General features: G+C 40.0%; 1 protein-coding gene across 3 annotated transcripts in view; it reads right to left on the minus strand.

The window, feature by feature from the left end:
• The window catches only part of LOC144215741 (homeobox protein cut-like 2), an 83,373-nt gene that overhangs the window by 33,537 nt on the left and 29,257 nt on the right, over positions 1-20,579 (minus strand). For all 3 annotated transcript variants that reach the window (XM_077744855.1, XM_077744854.1, XM_077744856.1), the window contains exons 2-3: positions 16,573-16,683; positions 15,255-15,302 (exon numbers count right to left, since the gene is read on the minus strand). In XM_077744855.1, coding sequence (XP_077600981.1) covers positions 15,255-15,302; positions 16,573-16,683 — 159 coding nt within the window. The remainder of the gene's footprint in view (positions 1-15,254; positions 15,303-16,572; positions 16,684-20,579) is intronic.

The raw sequence follows: 20,579 nt of genomic DNA on the forward strand, positions 1-20,579 counted from the left end.
TAATTAATTACAGGTGTCAGGACTGCCTTTGTTCCTTTGGAGGAAGAACATCACTCTGAAGACAAGCACGTGAAACAGAACAGCGCCGACCAACGATTCTTTAACCGTAAATGGAACGCGGCATCTGCCAAACCAACGGCATTTGACGTCATAACCAGGTCAATAATTTGCTTGATAAACACATTCTTGTCAAATGCAATACTTGGAGTTAAGCCTCCTTTTGTGTCAAGCCGTCTTGACAGGAACATCAACTACTACGTTGCCTTTCTGACAAAAACGGGATATCATTCGTACTGTCAGATTTGCCGATTTTCATTCGTCGTGAAGCAGGAGAATCGGAAACAATTGCCAAGGAAAAAGGTTTTTTTTTTAAAGAAAGGCAAGTGAATGATGGGCTAACCGGGGAGGATAGACAGCAGATATTTCTGTTATTCTTCCACTCAGGAAAAAGACAAGCATGCATTGTGGAGTACCCAGTACAACATTATATTAGGAGTATACGTGTGTACTATTCAGTGTGTCGAGTGCTGAAAGGGGGGTGCTGGGGTCATGGCGGTAGGTTGATAATCCCTTGGCGCCTCCGGGCAGTGGGGCCCCGTTGTAGAGTACATTGAGTCTAATAAGAACAGGCGCCAAAGTCGTGTGCAGCTCTGCCTTCTCCGACTGCGAGGAGTGTTTTACATAATTAATGACTGTTGATGTTTCCCAGGTAGTCGCCCGGCAAATTTACTACAGACTTGGCTGCCACCGTCGAGGCCTCAGCGGAGAATGAGCGACGCAGGAACAGACATCTTACATTAAAAACATGAATAAAGCAATTTTGTAGTGTCCTGAGACGTTACTATGAGAGGGGATTCAGGGCCGATGAATTCAAACGCGTTGGGAAAAATGCTCAGAAAGAGCTTTTTTGTGTCTCTGAGTCTACAGAGACGTTGCTCTTGATAAGTGTTAGAACAGATTCTTGAATGTTAAGTGTGTTCTTCGAAACGGAATCAAGGGTTTTTGTCGGGGGCGCTCAAAGTGCGCTATGAGGAGCAACAGAAATAGTTATGTTCCAAGCCGATACTCAGTAATGGTATTGCGATCGGTATGGCTATTTTTAGACTATTGGACAGAAACTGGATTGGTCACAAGACCATTTGGCAATCACGTGTGTTTTCTGACCTAGGTGCTTTTTAACTATTGTAAATTAAACCACCAGGCAAACACATTGTATTTACTCGCATATAAGCCCCCTCCGAGTATAAGCCGCCTTCTTAAAATTGCCTAAAAATTGCCTAATTTTATGATTTCTCTCATACAAGACGCCCTCTGATTGACAATTTTAACCTGCAAATTCATGGTTTTAACATGGAGTGCAAATGTGATACTTAAGAAAAAAATCATCGCACATGGTATTTCTGAGATACTGTATAAATCGAAAGGATCATCTGCTGTATTGCATATTCCAACAGGGTGTTACCTACACGTAGACAAATTAAAAAAGGAAGTCACTTGACCAGTAGAACCAGGAAGTTGGTCCGTAACAGTCTAGTTTTGTTACACCATCCCAAATCACCACCAAGTGTCTGGATGCAATAATAGCATGAGATACACATTATACAGGTATCAAGGCTGATATTTTAATGATCGACCACAAGACCTTCGATCAGCCTTAACAACTATTGAGATATGCTGACATAATAAACACTACCAACAAATGTATCAAGGCTACCTGCGTCTTGCCAGTCAGGGCACGTTTTACCACATTAAGATGGCGGTGCCCTGAGCAGGCAATGGCAGGAACAACTAAGTGAGTTTTTGCACGTTTTATGCAAGATACAGTTTATTTTTTCTTGAATTTCATTTTTAAACGTCAAAATACATTTTGTTCAGCGTTTTGTCTGTTTATCTTTTTTTCCATTTTGAAATAAATGACCGTATTTACCAAATTGTTGTTTTGTCTTTGTCACCTTGTAGTTTTGTGCATGGTAAGTCTAATTTGTGCGCATATAAGACGGTATATATGCAAGAAAGAACAGTATATGTCGCACTCCACTAAAATTTTAACTTATTGCCTGCCATTGATGGTAGTAAACGTCTCGTTCAATTTGACTTGGTGGTCTAGTAATAATGATTCGCTAGACAGCTAAATATTTCAGGTGGTGCTTGCTCTAAAATACGGAAGAACCATTGGTCTACGTGCTTTCAAAATAAAAGCTGACGGCTCCGTATGAATATTCTCATCGGAATGAATCAAGATGTCGATTTTAATGAGTGAACTCGGTGGGCTGGTTTGAAATGTTCGGGAGAGCTGACAGTCTAGTTAGACTTTGGGGCCGAGAGTATTGCTGGGAGGCAGTCCATATTTATACTAGAGCGTGTTAAATTAAACATTTAAACAGAGCAGCAAGGGAAGGCTATTTTTTACTGCTCTTAGCCCACTACTCATTATTAATTTGTAATAACCTTTAAGGCTTTTTGATGTCATGTATATTTTACAGAACGATATCGCTCCCAGTCAAACTCAGAGCAGAATTGTCAATGACAGGTCTTGGATGCTCGTAAAAATTATCCATTAGATGAACAGGTGAGGGAAAAGGACCGTTTCTAGAGTTTGAATGTTCTCGCTGTGTCTGTGTGGGTTTTTTCCAGGTACTCTGGGGTCCTCTCACATCCCAAAAATATCTATGCTAGACCGGTTCAACTTTTTAAATTGTCCCTAAGGAAAAATTGTGTCGAAAATCAACAAATGAAATAGTACTTAGTTGGAAGGTAGCCATCTTGATGTTGTCCACAATCATATAACCCTCGAACTGCCACTACCTCAAAATTTGAATGACTTAGTGACTTCATTTTTTTCAGTTAAAAAGCGCTGTTGTTGGGTTTATTCTGTTTTACTATTATAATAGTTATATTAATTCATTTCTTTATTAAATCATTCTCTTTCTTTTCTCTGTATTAATTCATTACTTTGTTAAATCATTCTCTTTCTGTTTTTCAAAAGTGTTGAGGTCACACCAAGTCATCTTTAACCTAGACAGCCTGTTCCAGGATGGTTATACAAACAATCCACCCAATCTGGGTCCTTGAGATTTGGTGGGCCCTTGGTGACGAGGACAGGGCTATTCGGACAATAACAAGAATATTGTTATCGTTATGTAACCGTACACTTCGGGTTTTTCTGTATGTAACGATTATATGATTATGATTATATTATATGATTCTTAGGTCAAGGAGGTTGTATAATTACTCTAATCTAAATGTTGTTAGGTCTAGTCCCTGTTTTTGTTATTAGTAAAATACTTTGATTGTTATTGTAGTCCCAGATGTTGTTTTTACTCATACGTGATGGAATGATCAACAACTCTGTAACTTGTGACCATAAGAATGGGACGAAAACGTCTATTCGGGGAGACGTTCGGAAGTTGTAAGGGACACTTGCTGTAATGCTCCCCTCCGGAGGCTTTTACCTGTTGTATCCATTTCTATTTAATTAAATGTCAATAATTGAATAAGATGTCTTCCTGCAGTTATTGATAATTACGGACGAAGGTAATTATTAATGAACCTGACAGCTGTATTATATATATATACGATTAAAATTTCTGTTCAAATGAATTGGGGACATCCCATACTGGAAAGGCCTTATTCCTCTCTTAGAGGGCTAGCCAAGGCCCATCTTGATATCCAGTCTGATGGGAGGCCTTCCATCCCTGCTGGATGCCAGCCTAAAGCTCATGTACACTGGTGCCAACACACCACTAGAGCTGTAAAACAAATGAGATCTGTTTGGTTAATGTACACTGATTGACCCCCGCTGCCAGGCATTTCCTAACAAGTCCTTGTGATCATTCCAAAATATGACAGATGTGGGTGGGAGGTCATTTTAATTGGAGTAAGGGGTTAATGGATTCTGTTGGGACAATACGATGGACTCTTCTTCCAATGTCAGATTCTTTTACAAATCTAAGGACCACAACTACTCAAATAGTAAAATGTAAATCAGATATAATTTCTCCAAAATCCATCCTCCCATCATCGTAAAGCTTCTGTTTTCGTAACAAAACAACTTTTAAGCAAGCTTTATATACAAATATATAGGACCCGACTTCAATGGCGGCCTACAGTTACGTAAGCCACCATATGCACAGAGTGTAGGACAATTCCATGCGGGTTATAAATAAAGAAACCTGACGCACTGCTGCAGCCACTCAGGTTCGGGCAACGTCTCACTTGGGATGTCATGGTTCTGCAGCGCTATCGCTCGTGCTATTTAAAGGCTCTACCTCGTTAGAACATCCGTTGCGAGGAAGTGGGTAAAAGAAAAAAAATAACAAATGACATTTCCTTGACCAAGTGTGAAAAGAACGTTCAATTGGGGACATTCTATTGTTGACCTAAATCCAATGCAATAACAATTTCAGGGGGGGTGAAACAAGTACATATTATTCCATGGCTACCTTTGCCGGTAGTGCGGATTGTGCAATTTTGTACAGAGAGCCTTCCTACAATACACTACCGGGCTGATTTAGTTAGGGGATAGATGCCTGTCCCTCAGATGAATGGGCTGAGATTGGTCTCAATATTAGATGTAATAAAACAAGCCCATCGCTGGATCTCATTGAACCTTCATTTGTCCTTCATGTGTCCCCCAAGAAGAAGTACTTGTATGTTCTCGAATACATGCACAAAAGAACTCAAGGACGGGTATTCTTTTACAAAAACTAAATATCACGTAGTTATATACATTGAGTGGTGATTAGCTATTAAGTATACACTGGGTATAGATTTGATGCTTAATATGCTAGTCGCAAATGTTAGGAATTTCAGGCAGGCATAAAATGCACTGTAATGTTTACGTATTTGAATTTTTCGGGATTTTCAGTGTTTTAGGACATCTGTAAAAAGTATTTTAGGTTGAGAATTGTATTTTTTTGCCCCATCTTTAAATTTCAGTATCCCTTTCTTGAATTTAATTCATGTTTAAGCCGTATAAAGTGGCAGTCTGAGTGTAATAGAAACTGAAATTTTCATAGTTGGCAGTCACGGTATGATTTGCGACAAGAGACATGAGGGACGGAGAGAGATCACAAGAGGGGCAGATTTAAGAAATGTGGAGCCTCGGGGAAGGAAAGCTTTTGGAGTGAGAGGACAACGCACAAATATACTAAAAACATGGGTTTGAAATTTCTGGATTTTTGTCTGTATCTCCAAAGCAAATAGTTCACTTCACTACACTTTGACTTGACTTTGTACTTTATACTTTTTACTTTAATGATGAGTGATGAGTATGTTAATACTTTAGTCCTTTTTCTCTGTTTATGTTTCATATGTACTGTTAACGGATGCACTTTTTTATATGTATCGTATCTTGTGCTGACCCGGCCCATCTGTCCAATTTTTAAAGTCAATGTGGCCCCCAGGTCGAAAAGATTGCCCACCCCTGCTATAGACTATTATTTATGTCACTGGATATACATATTTCCAAACCCCTTCCTGCTCACTAAACACCAAAATTAATTCCCAATTGCCATTTTTCCATCCACCAACTTCTACTACAACTGAAAGCGTCCCCCAGACGAAAAAGTTCGGACACCCCAGTTTTCCAATCTTATCAGTACCATCATAAGAAGTTTCAATGCCAATTAGAATCCATTGAAGAACTAACACGATTTCGTCCATTTCCCTCGTTGTCTTGTTTGGCTATATGGTCGCTCTTCCACGCTAACTGCTAGCATCGGGACAGTGAAGAAGAGCCACCCAAAAAAAAAAAAAAAAAAAAGGTCCTTCAGATGAAGAGCCGCGACCCTTCCGCCAAATCCAGCGAGACCCAATTACAAGGATCTGGGCGAACACAGATGTAAAGTTATGGCTTTAATTGAGGATGTGTTTAACACTCTCCTCAGGCCACTGTGGTCACTTTACAGCCGTGATAAAACAGAGAACTCAGCGTTGGGACTTATAACACACATGTTTGTGACCAAAGCAGAGCTCACTCTGATCGTTGCCTTCACATCTTAAAGGCTAGCAGATGTGATTAGTCCAAGATAAAATGCCCAAATAACAAGATGATGTCTTCAAAATGTTCCAAACTTCAATAAAAAGAATATGTCGCTAAAGTTTCTTCTTCTGAAGACAAAAAAAAGAAAAACATTTCTCCCTCTTGCAGCATCTCATTCCAACAAAGCCACGTGTTAATTAAAATAGTGCTTAATCCCATATTTGAAGCGTTGGCAAGGTGTCAAGTCATATTATAAACAATCGGTCCTAATGTTTGGGGTGCTGGTGACATTTGGAGGCGCTATTTCTTCAAGCAAAAATGTTCCCTTGGTAGTAATTGGCCTACTTTATGATGTTATTCTTTGACTACTCAGTTTCTTCATTATTTAAGATATTTGCCTGGACAAGCATTATTCCCAAGGAGCGAGAACTCACCGAGGAGGGAAGTAGCGTCTCACTTTTGCAAGGTAACAGCAAAAAAAACAACAAAAAAAACAGCAGGACCCACCTTCACGGCCCCGTGAATACAATTTAAAAGAAGAACAAAAGTTCAAAGACTACGCCCGCAGCTAACTTTTCTTCCTTGCATTATTTAAGATAGCTCCATTATTTTTATCAATTCATCGATCACCCTCCAGAAAGATGAAAATGTAAAAATAATGAGGCCGATGAATTGCGCTGCAAAAACACAGATGTGCAAAATTAAATTATCTATCCGAGAAGAGGGAGGGGGAAGAAAAAAAATGCAGACTGTTTTCTAAAACAAAAAGAAAGAGAAAGGGAGCAGTTAATTTCACTGGCTGCATATTTTTAATTACCAGATCAATCATAACTACATACTGCAGCTCAGCAAAGGGAGAAAAAAAAAGTGCAAGTCTGAATGAAAGACAATAGATTGTCTTTAAACTCGTTCTATTGAAGTCTAAATTAAAATGCCAGGTAATTTTAGCAATACTTTTCTTCAGAACGTTCGGTGATTTAATTAGCATGTGGAGATTTTACCTGAATGAAACTTCATAGGCGAGACTCCACGAAAAAGGAACAAAAAATAGGTGGTATTTCCAATTTGAATCGCAGACAAAATTACTTTCTACATCGATCGAGTCATTCCAGATATGGAGGACATTTTACATCCCATAATGTTAAAATTTGAAATGATGGAAATGCAAAATACCCCCCAAAAAATCTAAAAAATGTAAACAAAAATGAGATAAAAGCGCTTGAAACTATTTTAAGTAGAACCGAATCAATCTGGTTTAAAATGCCATGTTTCCATTGGTCAATCCCAATGACCAACTGGAATTTTAAATAAAACTTTTTTAAATAAAAGTTTTTCCCTAATGCAGAGGTTATGGGTTTGATTCCCTGCCCTGGTAACCTCGTCTAAGTGCTCTTAAATGTTGAGATTCTGAACCTCAGGTTGCTCTTGAATGGTGTTTCATTGGTAGGTAAATAAAAGTATAGTTTCTAAATATGTTGACTTAAAAAGAGGAATTGGGGGTAATTTTACAAAGCAAAATGTCGCCCAATTCCGAATGGCTTTCACACATAGAACTTAGTGCCCATCCCCACTGAAACACCAAATAAATGCGCCCATTTGCTTGGAATTCTGCAAAAAAAATGGTGTCTGTGTCTGTTCTATCCGTTCCTCCTCGCGTGCATTTTCCCTGATTCCCAAAACAGTGATTTGACTTCTTCTGGCATCACCAGGCCAGCAATTTCACACATTTTTCAATGTCTAATCCGACTACGACCGACGTGACAAGCACCTTCGGCGGACAGAGCTTCTCCACTAGGCGTAGGTGAAGAAATGCCGAGGAGATTCGTTACCGTCTGATGTCTGCGGGTGTTTTGGTGAGAGTTCAGGAGACGGGAGGCCATGGCCTGTCTCTCCAGGTGACCAGAGTTTAGGGAAACAGATGTAAAACAAAGCCGATAGCCAATAGAGGCGGGGCAGCCGGCGCCATGCGTGCGTTCGTCCTTAAACACGGCTAACATTTGCACAGCGGCGGCAGTCAGGCGTGACGTCTCCGGGCTCTGAGGTTTGTGCTGTCAGGTCGCTAGAAATTAAACCTGGCACTGTGGAGCACAATGTGCTGAAACTCATCAATTCCGCATGGCTTGAGAGCCAAATGCCTATTTATATCAACCCCCCCTCCCCGCTTTTTTTTTTACCTGGCGCGCAACCTCAACTCTAAACAGGCATCCATAATGATCAACACACCAACGGGGGCATCGCTCAGGACGGAAAAATAGAACAATATAGACATACGCAAATGCACCATCAGATCACAGTCAAGCAGAGAAAGAGTAAATCCATACTAGGGAAAGAGGGCGTAAATGTTGAGGAATCTTTGCATAAACCCCGCCCACTTTCAGCTATATGACAATCACAACATGGAAACAAGTTTCATGTCAATATGATACTTTTTCAGACTATAAGTCGCACCTGAGTACAAGTCGTACCTGAGTATAAGTCGCACCTGAGTATATGTCGGACCTGAGTATATGTCGGACCTGAGTATAAGTCGCTGAAGACAAACAATTCATAATAAAAGGGAAAAAAATATGTGTATATTGCATTTTTGAAACATTTCAGAAACCAAATGTCAAAGTAACAATAGTGAAATGGAGAAAAACAGGCTAAATACGCATCTGTTAACATGTGATTTTCAGATAACTATAGAATCCTCCCCCAAAAAAACGACGTAAAAAATACATATATAAGTCGCACTTGAGTATTAGTTGCAGGCCATGCCAAACTATGAAAAAGTTCTGCTTATAGTCCAGAAAATATGTGACCGCTATTCTCACCTTGTTTAAAAAGTCTCAGTAAAATATAAAATATGTCAGGTTAGTACACAGTTGAGGTGCTATGACCCTGGACAACCGTTCCATTTTCTCAAAAGGCCCCTCGGGGAAATTAATGACCTACTCCGGGCCTTTCAGAAGCATTGCACACACAAAAAACAAATCCGGCCTCACCTGAATTTTACACAGCTTGAAGTGGTGGGGCGTGATACATTTCAGCCAAGTGAATTTGTTTCATCAGAATCTTTCGAATAAATATAACTGAAAAGACATTGAATTTGGGGGGGGGGGGGGGGGAGTAGCTTTCAGTGCAAGTTAATAACAGATGAAGACATGGACCCTCTGGAGAAGATGTAAACGGCTCAAGGAAGGTATTATCTAAAGTCCAATTACCCTCCTTTGCCCTGTCTCTCTCTGTCTTTCTCTCTCTCTCTTCGCAGTCCTTTCTATGAAGAGGACGCTAGTGATAAAGCTGGTGCGGAGAGACCTCGGTTTACATGGCCCGGGAGCCCATTATGTAGCCCACAATGGGCTGGAAGCGCGACGTGCTTTGATTATGTAATGAGCTCAAGGGCCTGGAAGTGAGTGGCGGCTTCTGCTTCTGCGGCTGCTTGAGCACAAACGGCCAAGATGCAGAGCGTTAGCAAGACTCCTACCCTAGTTGAACTCTCTAAATTAGGACTGTGATTGGTTGTCAGTCTGGCCCTACCATTAGCTGGCCACCAAGTCAAGGTGTACCCCGCCTGGTGCTCCTAGTGAGCTGGTGATAGGCTACAACATACATTCATTCGTTTTATGAACCGCGTCATCCTCACAAGGTTCAGAGGGGGTCCTGGGGCTTATCCCAGCTGACTCCGGGGCATAGGCAGGAGACACCTGAATCGGTGGCCAGCCAATCGCAGGGCACGAGGACACAGACAAATTAAAAACCCTCAAACTCGTACCTTGGGGCAATTTAGAGTGTCCAACCAGCCTACCATGCATGTCTTTGGAATGTGGGAGGAAACTGGAGTACCCAAAGGAAACCCATGCAGGCCCAGAGAAACTCCACACAGGTAGACCAACCTGGATTTGAACCCAGGACCCTAGAACTGTGAGGCCGTCGTATTATTCACTGCTGGGCTTAGATTCCAGCACCCCATGCTAAACTCTTGTTGGAAATGAATGTTTAATTCAGGAGAGTTATTGGAAGGTAAAATACTCCCAGTCAAAATGGGAGACTTGATCGACTTGCTAGTGTAAGAAGATAAAATAGTACATTAAATGGCGCCCTTAAAGGATGCAATGGCATGACTAAAATACTAAAAAGATGTGGTTTAGTGGCAGCAAAATCTGGCTTTGAGGAAATCCAGTGAAAGCAGCGCTTTGAAATGGCTGTTGACGCTCGTTGGACCCGAGCCTTCCCGCCTTGCCGTCTTCCCAAGTTAGCCATCCACTTGAGCAATCTGTAGCTAATAACCGCAATGTTTAGCCCATAATGAAGATCTGTCTTCATTGAGCTGGAAAAGCTGGTGCACGGCCAAGCGTTTTACCCACCGGCGCAGTCCCTCATCTATGAAAGTGCCATAGAGCCCCTCAGACAATTAGGCGTGGAAAAGCTTTATGACCGTTGGACTCAGTGAGCGAGCGGCGCTCTCACCGCCAGCGTCGCCGTGAGCGTTGGCTTGTGCAGAAAGGTAATTACGAAGCCTCTCATAATGACACAGAGGAAGCTTGCGTCATAACACCCACAGCCTTTTATCACAGGGCTGTAATTAATTATCATTCCTCTACACTTGGATTCATTCCACCACTCATAACGTATTCATACATTCAAGAGAAATGTTCATTTCCTTCAGGAATTCATCAAAAAAGGAGGACCGAGTGTTCATCTGGCAATAGATGATCAAAGAGGGCGTTTTTCTACCTCGCCACAAGAATCAGACCAACGCCAAGCCGCTCTACGAAAACACTTTCCGACATCTAGACTCGGGTCAGGTCAATAACCTGCACTTTCCATAACGGGAATCATCCATCAGCCGTCCATTTTCTAGGCTGTTTCTATCAAGGTTCGGGTCATGTGGAAAACTGCAGTCTTTCCCGATTGGGCGTCCCGGCACTGATCGGCGGGCAATTGCAGGGTAGAGGGTGATTACACAATAGCTTTTTGGTGGAAAAGTGATTTTTTTTTCGTTTTTTAGTGACGGGGTAATGGCATTTGGGGCCTGGAAACGTAAGCGTTTGAAAAGAGGTTTTTTGAAAAGGAGAGCAATGCTGTTTGTATTGACAAATGTGTATGGCGAGAAAGAAAGTGGGTGGAAAAAGTATGTCAAGGTTTTGAAATTCAGAGATTTCAGCGCCTCGCAGGAACATTCGGCATATTTTGTCGAGAACATTTGCAACTCAATCCAAACAAACCTGCCAATGGGAAGATTTTCTCAGTTGCAAATGACAAACTACGGATTGTTTTGATTTCATTATGCAGCGAGTTTCTGCAAAAAAAACGTCTAAAACCTTCCTTAATCCAACCACATGATCAGAAATCAGTTTTCAAACCACCAGAATCAATTTAAAAAGATTATCTTTAAAATATAGTTGACTTCTGTCCATTTTCACATAGATGTAATACTACCCCAATTCTTGCTACTATAGTTTTCCTCCAATTGAATCATTTATTGCAACGGATTACAACATAAAACAAATACATTCAAACAAGGACTGTAAATTACAACGTCTCTTACATACACGGAATCACAAAATGTAATCCTTAGAATAGTGCAAAAACCCCAAACTATCCCAAATTAGGCACACAAGTCATTTAAGAAAGTTGCTCGGCGACAAACTAACAACAACAAAGTACGAAACCCCCCCCTCCCAATAACTCCGCAACCCCAGGGGAAGCAATGGCACAGTTAGATTCATCAACAGGTGTCCACCGCCCCCCCTCACCGCCAGTCGCCGAGTTTTAATAGCGCTTTGATGCTTTTGATGTGTACTCAGCTCCAGTGTACCTTGCGAGGAGATAATGAGGGCCAATAATGATTCCTGAGCTTGAGGGGTTAATGTAATGTAACCAATAGTGTTGCTAATTACATGCTGCAAACTATTTGTCAGGCTTTCCATCTGTTCGATTCGAAATTATGGTGGAAAAGCGGCTTTTTTTGTAATCAATTCTTTCAGTGTCATTGACCTCCAATCGTTTGGCTTTTTTTGGACCTACTAGTTCAAATGGATTGGACAACTAATGCAGTCAATGAGTTAAATAAAGTCCATAAATAATTATGATGAATATCTTTTATCATTCAGATATCTTTAGTAATCAAACCTCAATATTCAGACAAAAACTGTCCACAAAAAGAAAAAAAATGGACGCCCAAGTTGCGCTATTATGAAAATCAAGTCAACAAAAAGGTCATTCTATTATAAGATCAAAGTTGTGATATTATAAGATTAAAGTCATCATATCATGAGAATTAAGTTGTTTTTTTTATGTTCTTGTAAACCAAAAATGGTTTGATTCCATTGGCTGAGACAGTCATCGACATATTAACACCTAAAAGATAAGTGCGAACACAAAAATGGCATTTGGCGATGCTTTGTCGTGCGTTAAAACATGGCCAGTCTGAGCGCAACATTCCATCCATTGACAGGAAAACAAAAAAATGAGTTAACATGAAGCAAATATGAAAGTGTTGGCGACAAAAGAAAGCAACAAGCGAGAAATATGACATTGTTCCGTTTCTACACCTTACAAAAGGTTTTACCCAAAGGGACTTTACACTTGAAAGTGTGAGAAGAGTGCAAATTGCATAGAGTCGCGTGAAACTCGTGTGAACCAACCTCCCGCCTTCTAGCGGGTTCGAATCTCCATCCATGGGTTATTTGAGAAATAACCGTCATATCCCATAGCCCCCAAAGGCACCCCCCAAGACTAGAGAGACCAGAGTGTGGTACTCTTCTTCTCCGTGGATTTTGATTCAACTTACCTTAATTCAAAAACAGTGTTCATTATAAATCCAGAAACGCCGGTCTCCGAGGGCCCGGTGGATTAATAAGGACAGCGATGTATTTTAAGCCGTAAACTCAGTTCCTCACTGTCCTTAATCTCCTTCCTACTTCACAAGGCCAAATTAACACCTCTCCTCAGCTCTGACGGGACCTCATTAGCAAACTTCCAGGGAAAGAAAGAAAGAAGCGCCGAGCGAAAAGAGGAGAAAAAGAAGGGGAAGCGACCAATGACAGTCACCAGCTCTGGGATTAACCCTTTCTCCTCCTTTGCAGGCAAAAAAAAAAAAAAAACTAGGTCGGGTTTCTAATCAGTCGCCTGGTTAGCGATAATTAGACGGCGCGATTGGACCAGAAAGTGGGTGGAGGGGAGGAAGGAGGGTGCTGAAGCTGAAATGAAATGAATAAGAAAAGAGAGAGAAACCTGTCATGTCGCAAACACTTCAAAGGACTTGGCTTTTCCTTCAGAAGTGGCGTGATGAGGGTCCAAACACCACGGGGCGTTCCTTCGGGGTCTCTACACTGGGATGGGCTGAAAAGGGCGGTGGAAGCCAGGAGTGGCTTATTCCCTTATTCTCCCACGAAAACACTCCCGGACTTTTATGTCCTGAACCACCTGTACGGCGCATCTGGCGGTAAGCGTCAGTCCATCCCAAAGCTCCACCCCGGTCGCCAGTTTTCATCTGAAGTAGGAAAACTACCGCTGGTTAAAGTTCAGCGACCTCTGTAAGCCGTTCATGAGCAATAAGGTCAAAAGTGGAGCCGGCAAACAGCATGAGAGAAGAAGCTAGCGGGAAATCATCATGAAAATAATGGCTGAAAATGTCTCTGTCAACAAACTAGTGGAAGTTACACAAGAGAGGCAGAAAAGGTACCCGAGGAGGCTTCCAGCGAAAGAGCAAAAAATAAAAAAACAAGGAAATCATGGCTCATTATCAGCCATCTATTTTATCTACTGTGGAACATCTCTGGGCTCCCAGTTGTCAGACATCAATGGGGCTTAAATTAATCCTGTGGGTTCCTGTTTGCACAATAAAGATACGGAAGGCCGCTTCTGATATTTGTGCAACTTTACAGTCGGAGTAATTGAATTAGCACACAAATCAGCCGACATGGCAGAGTAGTGTATTGAACCCCGTCGCCCCGTTGCCAGGGAACGTATATTGGCTTGGATGTAGTCAATTATAAAGAATTAAAAAGAAGCTGCCAATAATCACTTCCGAGAGAGGCCAACGATCCATGCGGAATGTTCCGGGTTGGAGTTTTTCAACGGGGGAGGGGCCGGGAAACATATTTGCCGTATCGTTTCCAGAAGTGTCTGCGTTGCGGACTCGAACGCAACAACGCAAATGTGATTTATGACCTTGGTTTAATGGCTAGAGGCAGAGACGTGGTAGGTATCAGATGACTTTTTCAATATGGCGCCGTCAAACGGGGGGCTCAGCCAATGCGCCATCACAACAGGAAATGAGGGCTTGTCTCGGCAAGAAAATATGAGAAGCCAGATATCTGATCATCTAATGGCAGATAGATGCTACTTCACTTTGACGCCAAAGGCATCAGTCAATAAGCTCACAATGAAAAATATGCCATGGATTCCTTCATTGTAGCACGTGTGATATCATTGGTCGAAAGAAACGCAGCGGTCTTGGCTGATGACATAGTCAGAATCAATCCGTGTTTCCCGAAAGACATCAAACAAATGGGTCGTCCCAGAATTGGAGAACGTTTTAGGTCCTCCCTTGAAATGTATCAATAATCCACATTTACAAATAAAACTACAAATACTAAAACATGATGTTTTTAGGTCAATTTACTATTACCAAGACTGGAAAAACCTCGAAATAAGTCTGGAGTGGCCCTTAAAATGCCATTTTCCTCTCTAAACAAAATGCTCGCAATGATCTGATCAAAGTTGTAGAAACAAAATTCCCGTTAGTCCAACTCCTATGTTACACCTACTCCTATGTTACTCCTACTCCTATGTTACTCCTACTCCTATGCTACTCCTACTCCTATGTTACTCCTACTCCTATGTTACTCCTACTCCTGTTATTCTTCCTCCTAAGTTACTCCTCCTCCTATGTTACTCCTATTCCTATGTTACACCTACTCCTATGTTACCCCTACTCCTATGTTACTCCTACTCCCTTGTTACACCTACTCCTATGTTACCCCTACTCCTATGTTACTCCTTCCAAATTCTTCAAAACGTTTTTGCCTTTAAAACAAAATCAAAGGTTTTCTTCTGGGAAAAAAAATCAATAAAGATTTCCAACAATTTCAAACGAACACTGACTGACAAGTAAGTACACGTTTTAGACAATCCATATTTGGGGTTATCAAATCATGTCCGAATGTTTTCCTTTGGCATTTTGGTCTGGTCAGATGAAAACTAGAAATGGTCTACTTGAATTTATATTTCTAACTTGGACATTTGTTTTGTAACACAAAAAACAAACAAGTCAAGAACTCACCTGGGCTTGAAAACTCTTGAGAACTGGTGCCACCATCTCCCGGACCTCCTACATGGAAGGAACAAATAAACCATGGTAAATAAATGGCGTATGTTCTTGTTCTGGATATTTCACCTGGCAACATGCGCGATCACGGCGTGGGCATTTACGGCTAAACCGACAGGGTTTTCTGCAGGCGTGTTTGAAAAGTGGGGCTTTCCAGTAGCCCGCGTTAAAGCTCAGGATCCAGACTGTGAGCTCCCACAGCCCCAGGTAAGGGGATTGGGCTGCCACTGATGACAGCCTGATCCCGTCTTAAATGCCTGTATTTTACTGACAAGATTACCAAGCGACACTGCCTGCGTATTTGGGCTGGAAAAGGCGAATGCACCGGAGCGCAGCCGAGGCATATGGCGGCAAAGGTGCGTTTATTTAAAGAAGAAAGCAATAACCATTGTTAATATTTTTATTATGTCATTAAGATTCTTCTCTTTTATTGTTGACTGTAAGTCGCAACAGTCAAGAATGCACAATGAAGAAGGGAAAAATTGATAAGTCGCATCAATGATAGGAAATTGGTTTTAATTTTTCATAAACGAATAACTAACATACGTTAAAGTAACGGTAGCAAAATGGCATTTGTTAAAATAACAGTTTTTCGGGTAACTATAACCTAAAAAAAATGAAACGTGACAGTGGTCAGAGAAAAAATGAAAATATATGTGAGTTGTAGTTAGAAAAATACGATATTTGGTTGTATTTTCTTTTCTTCGCTCTTTGGTTATAGTTTTTTTTAGAATATGTTACATTAGCAGACATAATTTTATCCCAATTCCCTCCATTTTATTGTTATCACTACACTGTATAGTTTGTTTTTGGTCTCTGTTCAAATAGTCTTCACTCACAGACTATTCTATATAATATTTTTGTTCCACTTCATTTTTTAACACATAAATAACAGTTACCTCAAATCTGACTCATATACGATTTTTCCCCCCAAAATCTTGCCTCATTAGCCATCACGACTGTGTAGTTGATCTCAAAATGACCTATTTTTAAATCCTAAAAACGAACCTATCCATCATACCACTTCAACACAGAACCCAAGGAAACATAACACCTTCCCTACTCTTCTAAAATCTTTACATAAAAGCTAAAATCCATATTTTTTGTCTTAACAATAACAATTCAAGGCACGATGAGGCTCATTTTGACCCACAGCACCCAAAAATATCACTACCTGCCAATATCTACAGTACTAATGCACCATACACAAAGGAACACAGCGCTAAATGGTGTGAATGGCACCTACTTTTGTAAATGAGTATGTGTATCTCACCTCTGGTACATTTCTCCTGAACTCCCTGCTCAGTTCTAGCAGATGCTTATGAGAATGTTCACTTTCCTCTTGTCGACCCGCCAGTTCAGATGCTACAGAGTTGAGTTCCCTCTGCAAACAGACAAAAAGACAAACACCATAGTGAGCGGACCCAAGTGAAAAAAAGACAGAGCAATTTACCCTGCCAAAATAAAGCAAGCATAAATCCACCTTGCAATTTAAAAGAAAGGGAATCTTATTATTATTATTATTGCCATAATGATAGTCTAGCAGTACAGATACTTACAGGCAGTGTTTGCCTATAAATAATTAACTCAAATAAATCCGATGCCTACAGTAGCACAAGGCCTTTTAGATAATCAGTATTTGAAATAATCAATATACTTTCAACCGCTATAGCGCCAGTGAGAGGCTGGCCAGTCACGTGTAGAAAACCCAATAACCCAACAAATAATCTTATCCATTAATAAAGCTTCTTCTTAATTGAAGGACTGTTTCAAAGTCTAAACCAGATCTAATAATTTAAGCAATACACCCATAGCCCAATAATTTAAAAAAAAAACACAATACCAATATAAATGCACATTTATTTTCATCCATCGTTATACTGATTGGGAAGAAGTATTCAATAGTGAGTAGCCACTCCCATTGCGTTAGCCCTTCAGCTACAATTGCCCTTGCCTTGTTGACTGCGTAACGTTTGCTTACATGTCAACGCGATAGGAAATGAGAGCTCCACCCAGTCGACATGTCTGAAGCACTATTCAGAGCTGTCCATGCAACGGGGCCTTTTATCAGAACCTGGCATTCATGCCGTACGCCATCCCAAAATCCAATATTATCGATCCCTCATCCAATTCCCGGCTCTTTCAGCAAAGTACAAAAAAAAAAAAAAAAAAAAACGAAAGGCAATTCTAGAATCTACTCACCTACACTGACTATTGAGTGACCAGACAGCTGTATGCTCACATTTTTCATTTAAAACTGTGATTCATTATAACTAAGAAGCTTTTTTAGGGGTATTTTAAAGTACAATGGGAAAAAAAGTGCTAAGGATTATATTAAAAAGGGAGTGTATTTATGAAGGCGGGAAATAAATGGACTGTGTTTTAATTAAAATACATTAGCAGGCTTACTTAAAAGGCAATTTGATAAATCCTTACACACATGAATTCAACTTTAGAGGCCTGGTGGGATAGTAGCAGGTTGTCGGTCAGAGCCGTTAATTGAAGGGCTATAGGTTCAAGTCCCTGGACTGACAAGTCACTGAGCAAATTGAAGGTATAAAAATCTGCAATACTTTATGCCACAGCACTGTATTTTACTCAAGTTGTCACTTTTACAAGTTGTCGAATGGGTTTTTCAGGCCTCCAGCCATGGCGGCCGTGTACATACAAAACCAGTTTGTAGATTTTACGGCATTAAATTGTTTCAGATGAGGTGATGCCAAAAAGCGTAACGCTATATTTGTGAGTGTGAAAATGGAATGGTCACTGCAGATTTTAAGAGTGACGTCAAGTGAATTGAAACTTAAATGTTATGGATGGTAATTTAGCCAAAACAAAAATCTGTGGAAAAATATAGAATGTATGAAGTCTGTCCCGTACTGAAGCAATCAATCGATCGCCTTTCAAAATGATTTTGGATCAATACGTCGTCCAGAAAAGCAAGCTCACCAAGTCCAGATCGATAATGTCGCAGCGTAAGAATATGAATCCATACGTCGATATATTCGATGAGTCATTACATTCCATCCCTAGTGAATGGCTAGACTGTAAAGGCAAAGAAACTCTATACATAATGATAATACAAACAACGGTTGTTTGGGAAGGTGTATTTAGTGTTGTTGATCATTAAAAAGGGATTAAAGTCAGTAAAATAACAACAATCCATCAAATGAAACCTCTGTTACAATGATAACTTGGAAAAAAACTGTCTATTTTAAGAATTACATTGTAAATATACAATGAGTAGTTGTAGCACTGAGGTGATAATCTGTAAAATAAAATAAATAAACGTGAAGGTACTATGTTGACACTATGAAAGAGAGTATTTTCTTTTTGTCACTACACATTTGGATAAATATTGATCTATGCTGTTGAGAAATAACACTACATTTACCTTAAATAAAGTACATTTCTCTAAAGTGTTCATGAAAAATGAATTGAAAACACGCTGTAAAAAATACCACAAAAAATATATATAGACTTGGTCTTTGATCATTTGACAGGTTTTTAAAAAGGGCATGAGGGAGCAAATTTAAAGTGTGTGGCAGTCGGGTCAATACAGAGATCCTGTCATTAAGCTTGTGCCAGTCAAACATCCCGCTATAATTGATGAATGTCCCCTTGGGAGAGAAAAGCTGTCAACGGGGCCCAAGCCAAAGGGAATTTGTGCACAAATTCGCCGCTCATGTCCTCAAGTCAATCAGAGTTGGGATAGCTCACTGACTTCTGACTCGGAAACAAAGACCAAGAAGCCACAAGCTTATTGGCTTTAGTAAGATAGACCTGTAGCGCCTTGGAAGTCCAGAAATGGCTCTGAAAGCAATGTGTATGTCGCTGGAAAGCAATACGTTTGTTTACCCGTGTCTATTTTGTCTTAAAAAGGTAGGTGGGATGTTTTCTGTCCATGTTCTTGTAAGTCTGGACTCGAACTTTACAACATCAACATGGACATCATCAGACAGCGATGCTAGGCACCATGGAAAGGAAAATCATCTATCGCAAATAGGAGCATTTCTAAATCCCAATTACAGTCTGCCATTATTTAGTATGTTGTTAATTATTTATACAAAGGCTATCACATCATTTCCACCCCCTCCCTTCACTTGGAAATGAGATTAAAAAACTTTCCTTAAATGTGAAATAGAAAATGGATTTATCCAATTGAAATAGTAGAGGCAAATTAGCATGTGTTCCTTGTTATGAAATCTTTCTTTTAATCCAATATATATAATATTTCGCCAATATTATTGGGGAAGTTTTCATTAAATGTATGGGCTGACCAAAAAAATATCTGTTATGAGCCATAAGAGTTCAAAATACTCACATATGGTATACTCAGTGATCAAAATAACTACTTACATATATGGTATATTAAGTTGAGTTCATACTTGGAGTGCTTTTAAAATTTAAGACTACATGAAGAGAGTATGATATTTAATAAATGGATTTTTTTCCTGTATATTCTCTATGGAGCATATGGTTTGCTCTAATTTGGTGAACACTGCTGTTTATAATTCCTTTCCATGCATCACTTATTGAATCCCAAATAGTAAGAGTGTATGAGAATTTGTGTTTTATTTTTTTTGTTGAAAACGATGCCCGGGCATGCCTTGCATTGGCATTTTGTAAAACATTATTCATAATTATCTATGTATTTTATTCCCTCTTGTTGGCTAATTCTTTCTCACTGTAGTAGTAGTAGTAGTCCCATTGCGTGTGTTAACTCACCTCATAATTTATTAAGTTTCAATAACTAACATACATACCATATTTTCTACTATATTGACCACTTCCGTGTATAAGCCGTACCCTTAAGATTGCCTCAAAATCGTTGAATTGTATGAGTGTCAATGTTTGAAGGAAAAATCTTGATAAAAAATCATCGCACATGGTATTTCTGAGATAATGTATGAATTGTACGTAGTTTTCACTTAGTCTGGGCGCAATAATCGCATGAGATACACAATACGTAGTTACCAAGGCTGATATTTTAATGATCGACCGCTAGACCTTTGATCAGCCTTAACAACTATTGGGATGTTGTAAACACGGTAAACACTACAAAAACATGTATTAAAGCTTCTCGCATCTAGCCACTCAGAGTACGTTTAAGTATGGTAAAATAGCGGCAATGGAGTTTTTTTATATTTATTTTCTTGAATTTCAGTCATAGAAGTCCAGATAAATTTAGTTTAGTCTAATTTGTGCATATATAAGGCATATCCTTGATTCGGTCATTATTTTTTTAGTTATAAATACGGCTTATATGCGAGAAAATAC

The sequence above is a fragment of the Stigmatopora nigra genome, chromosome 22 (assembly GCF_051989575.1).
Source record: "Stigmatopora nigra isolate UIUO_SnigA chromosome 22, RoL_Snig_1.1, whole genome shotgun sequence".
NCBI lineage: Eukaryota > Metazoa > Chordata > Actinopteri > Syngnathiformes > Syngnathidae > Stigmatopora > Stigmatopora nigra.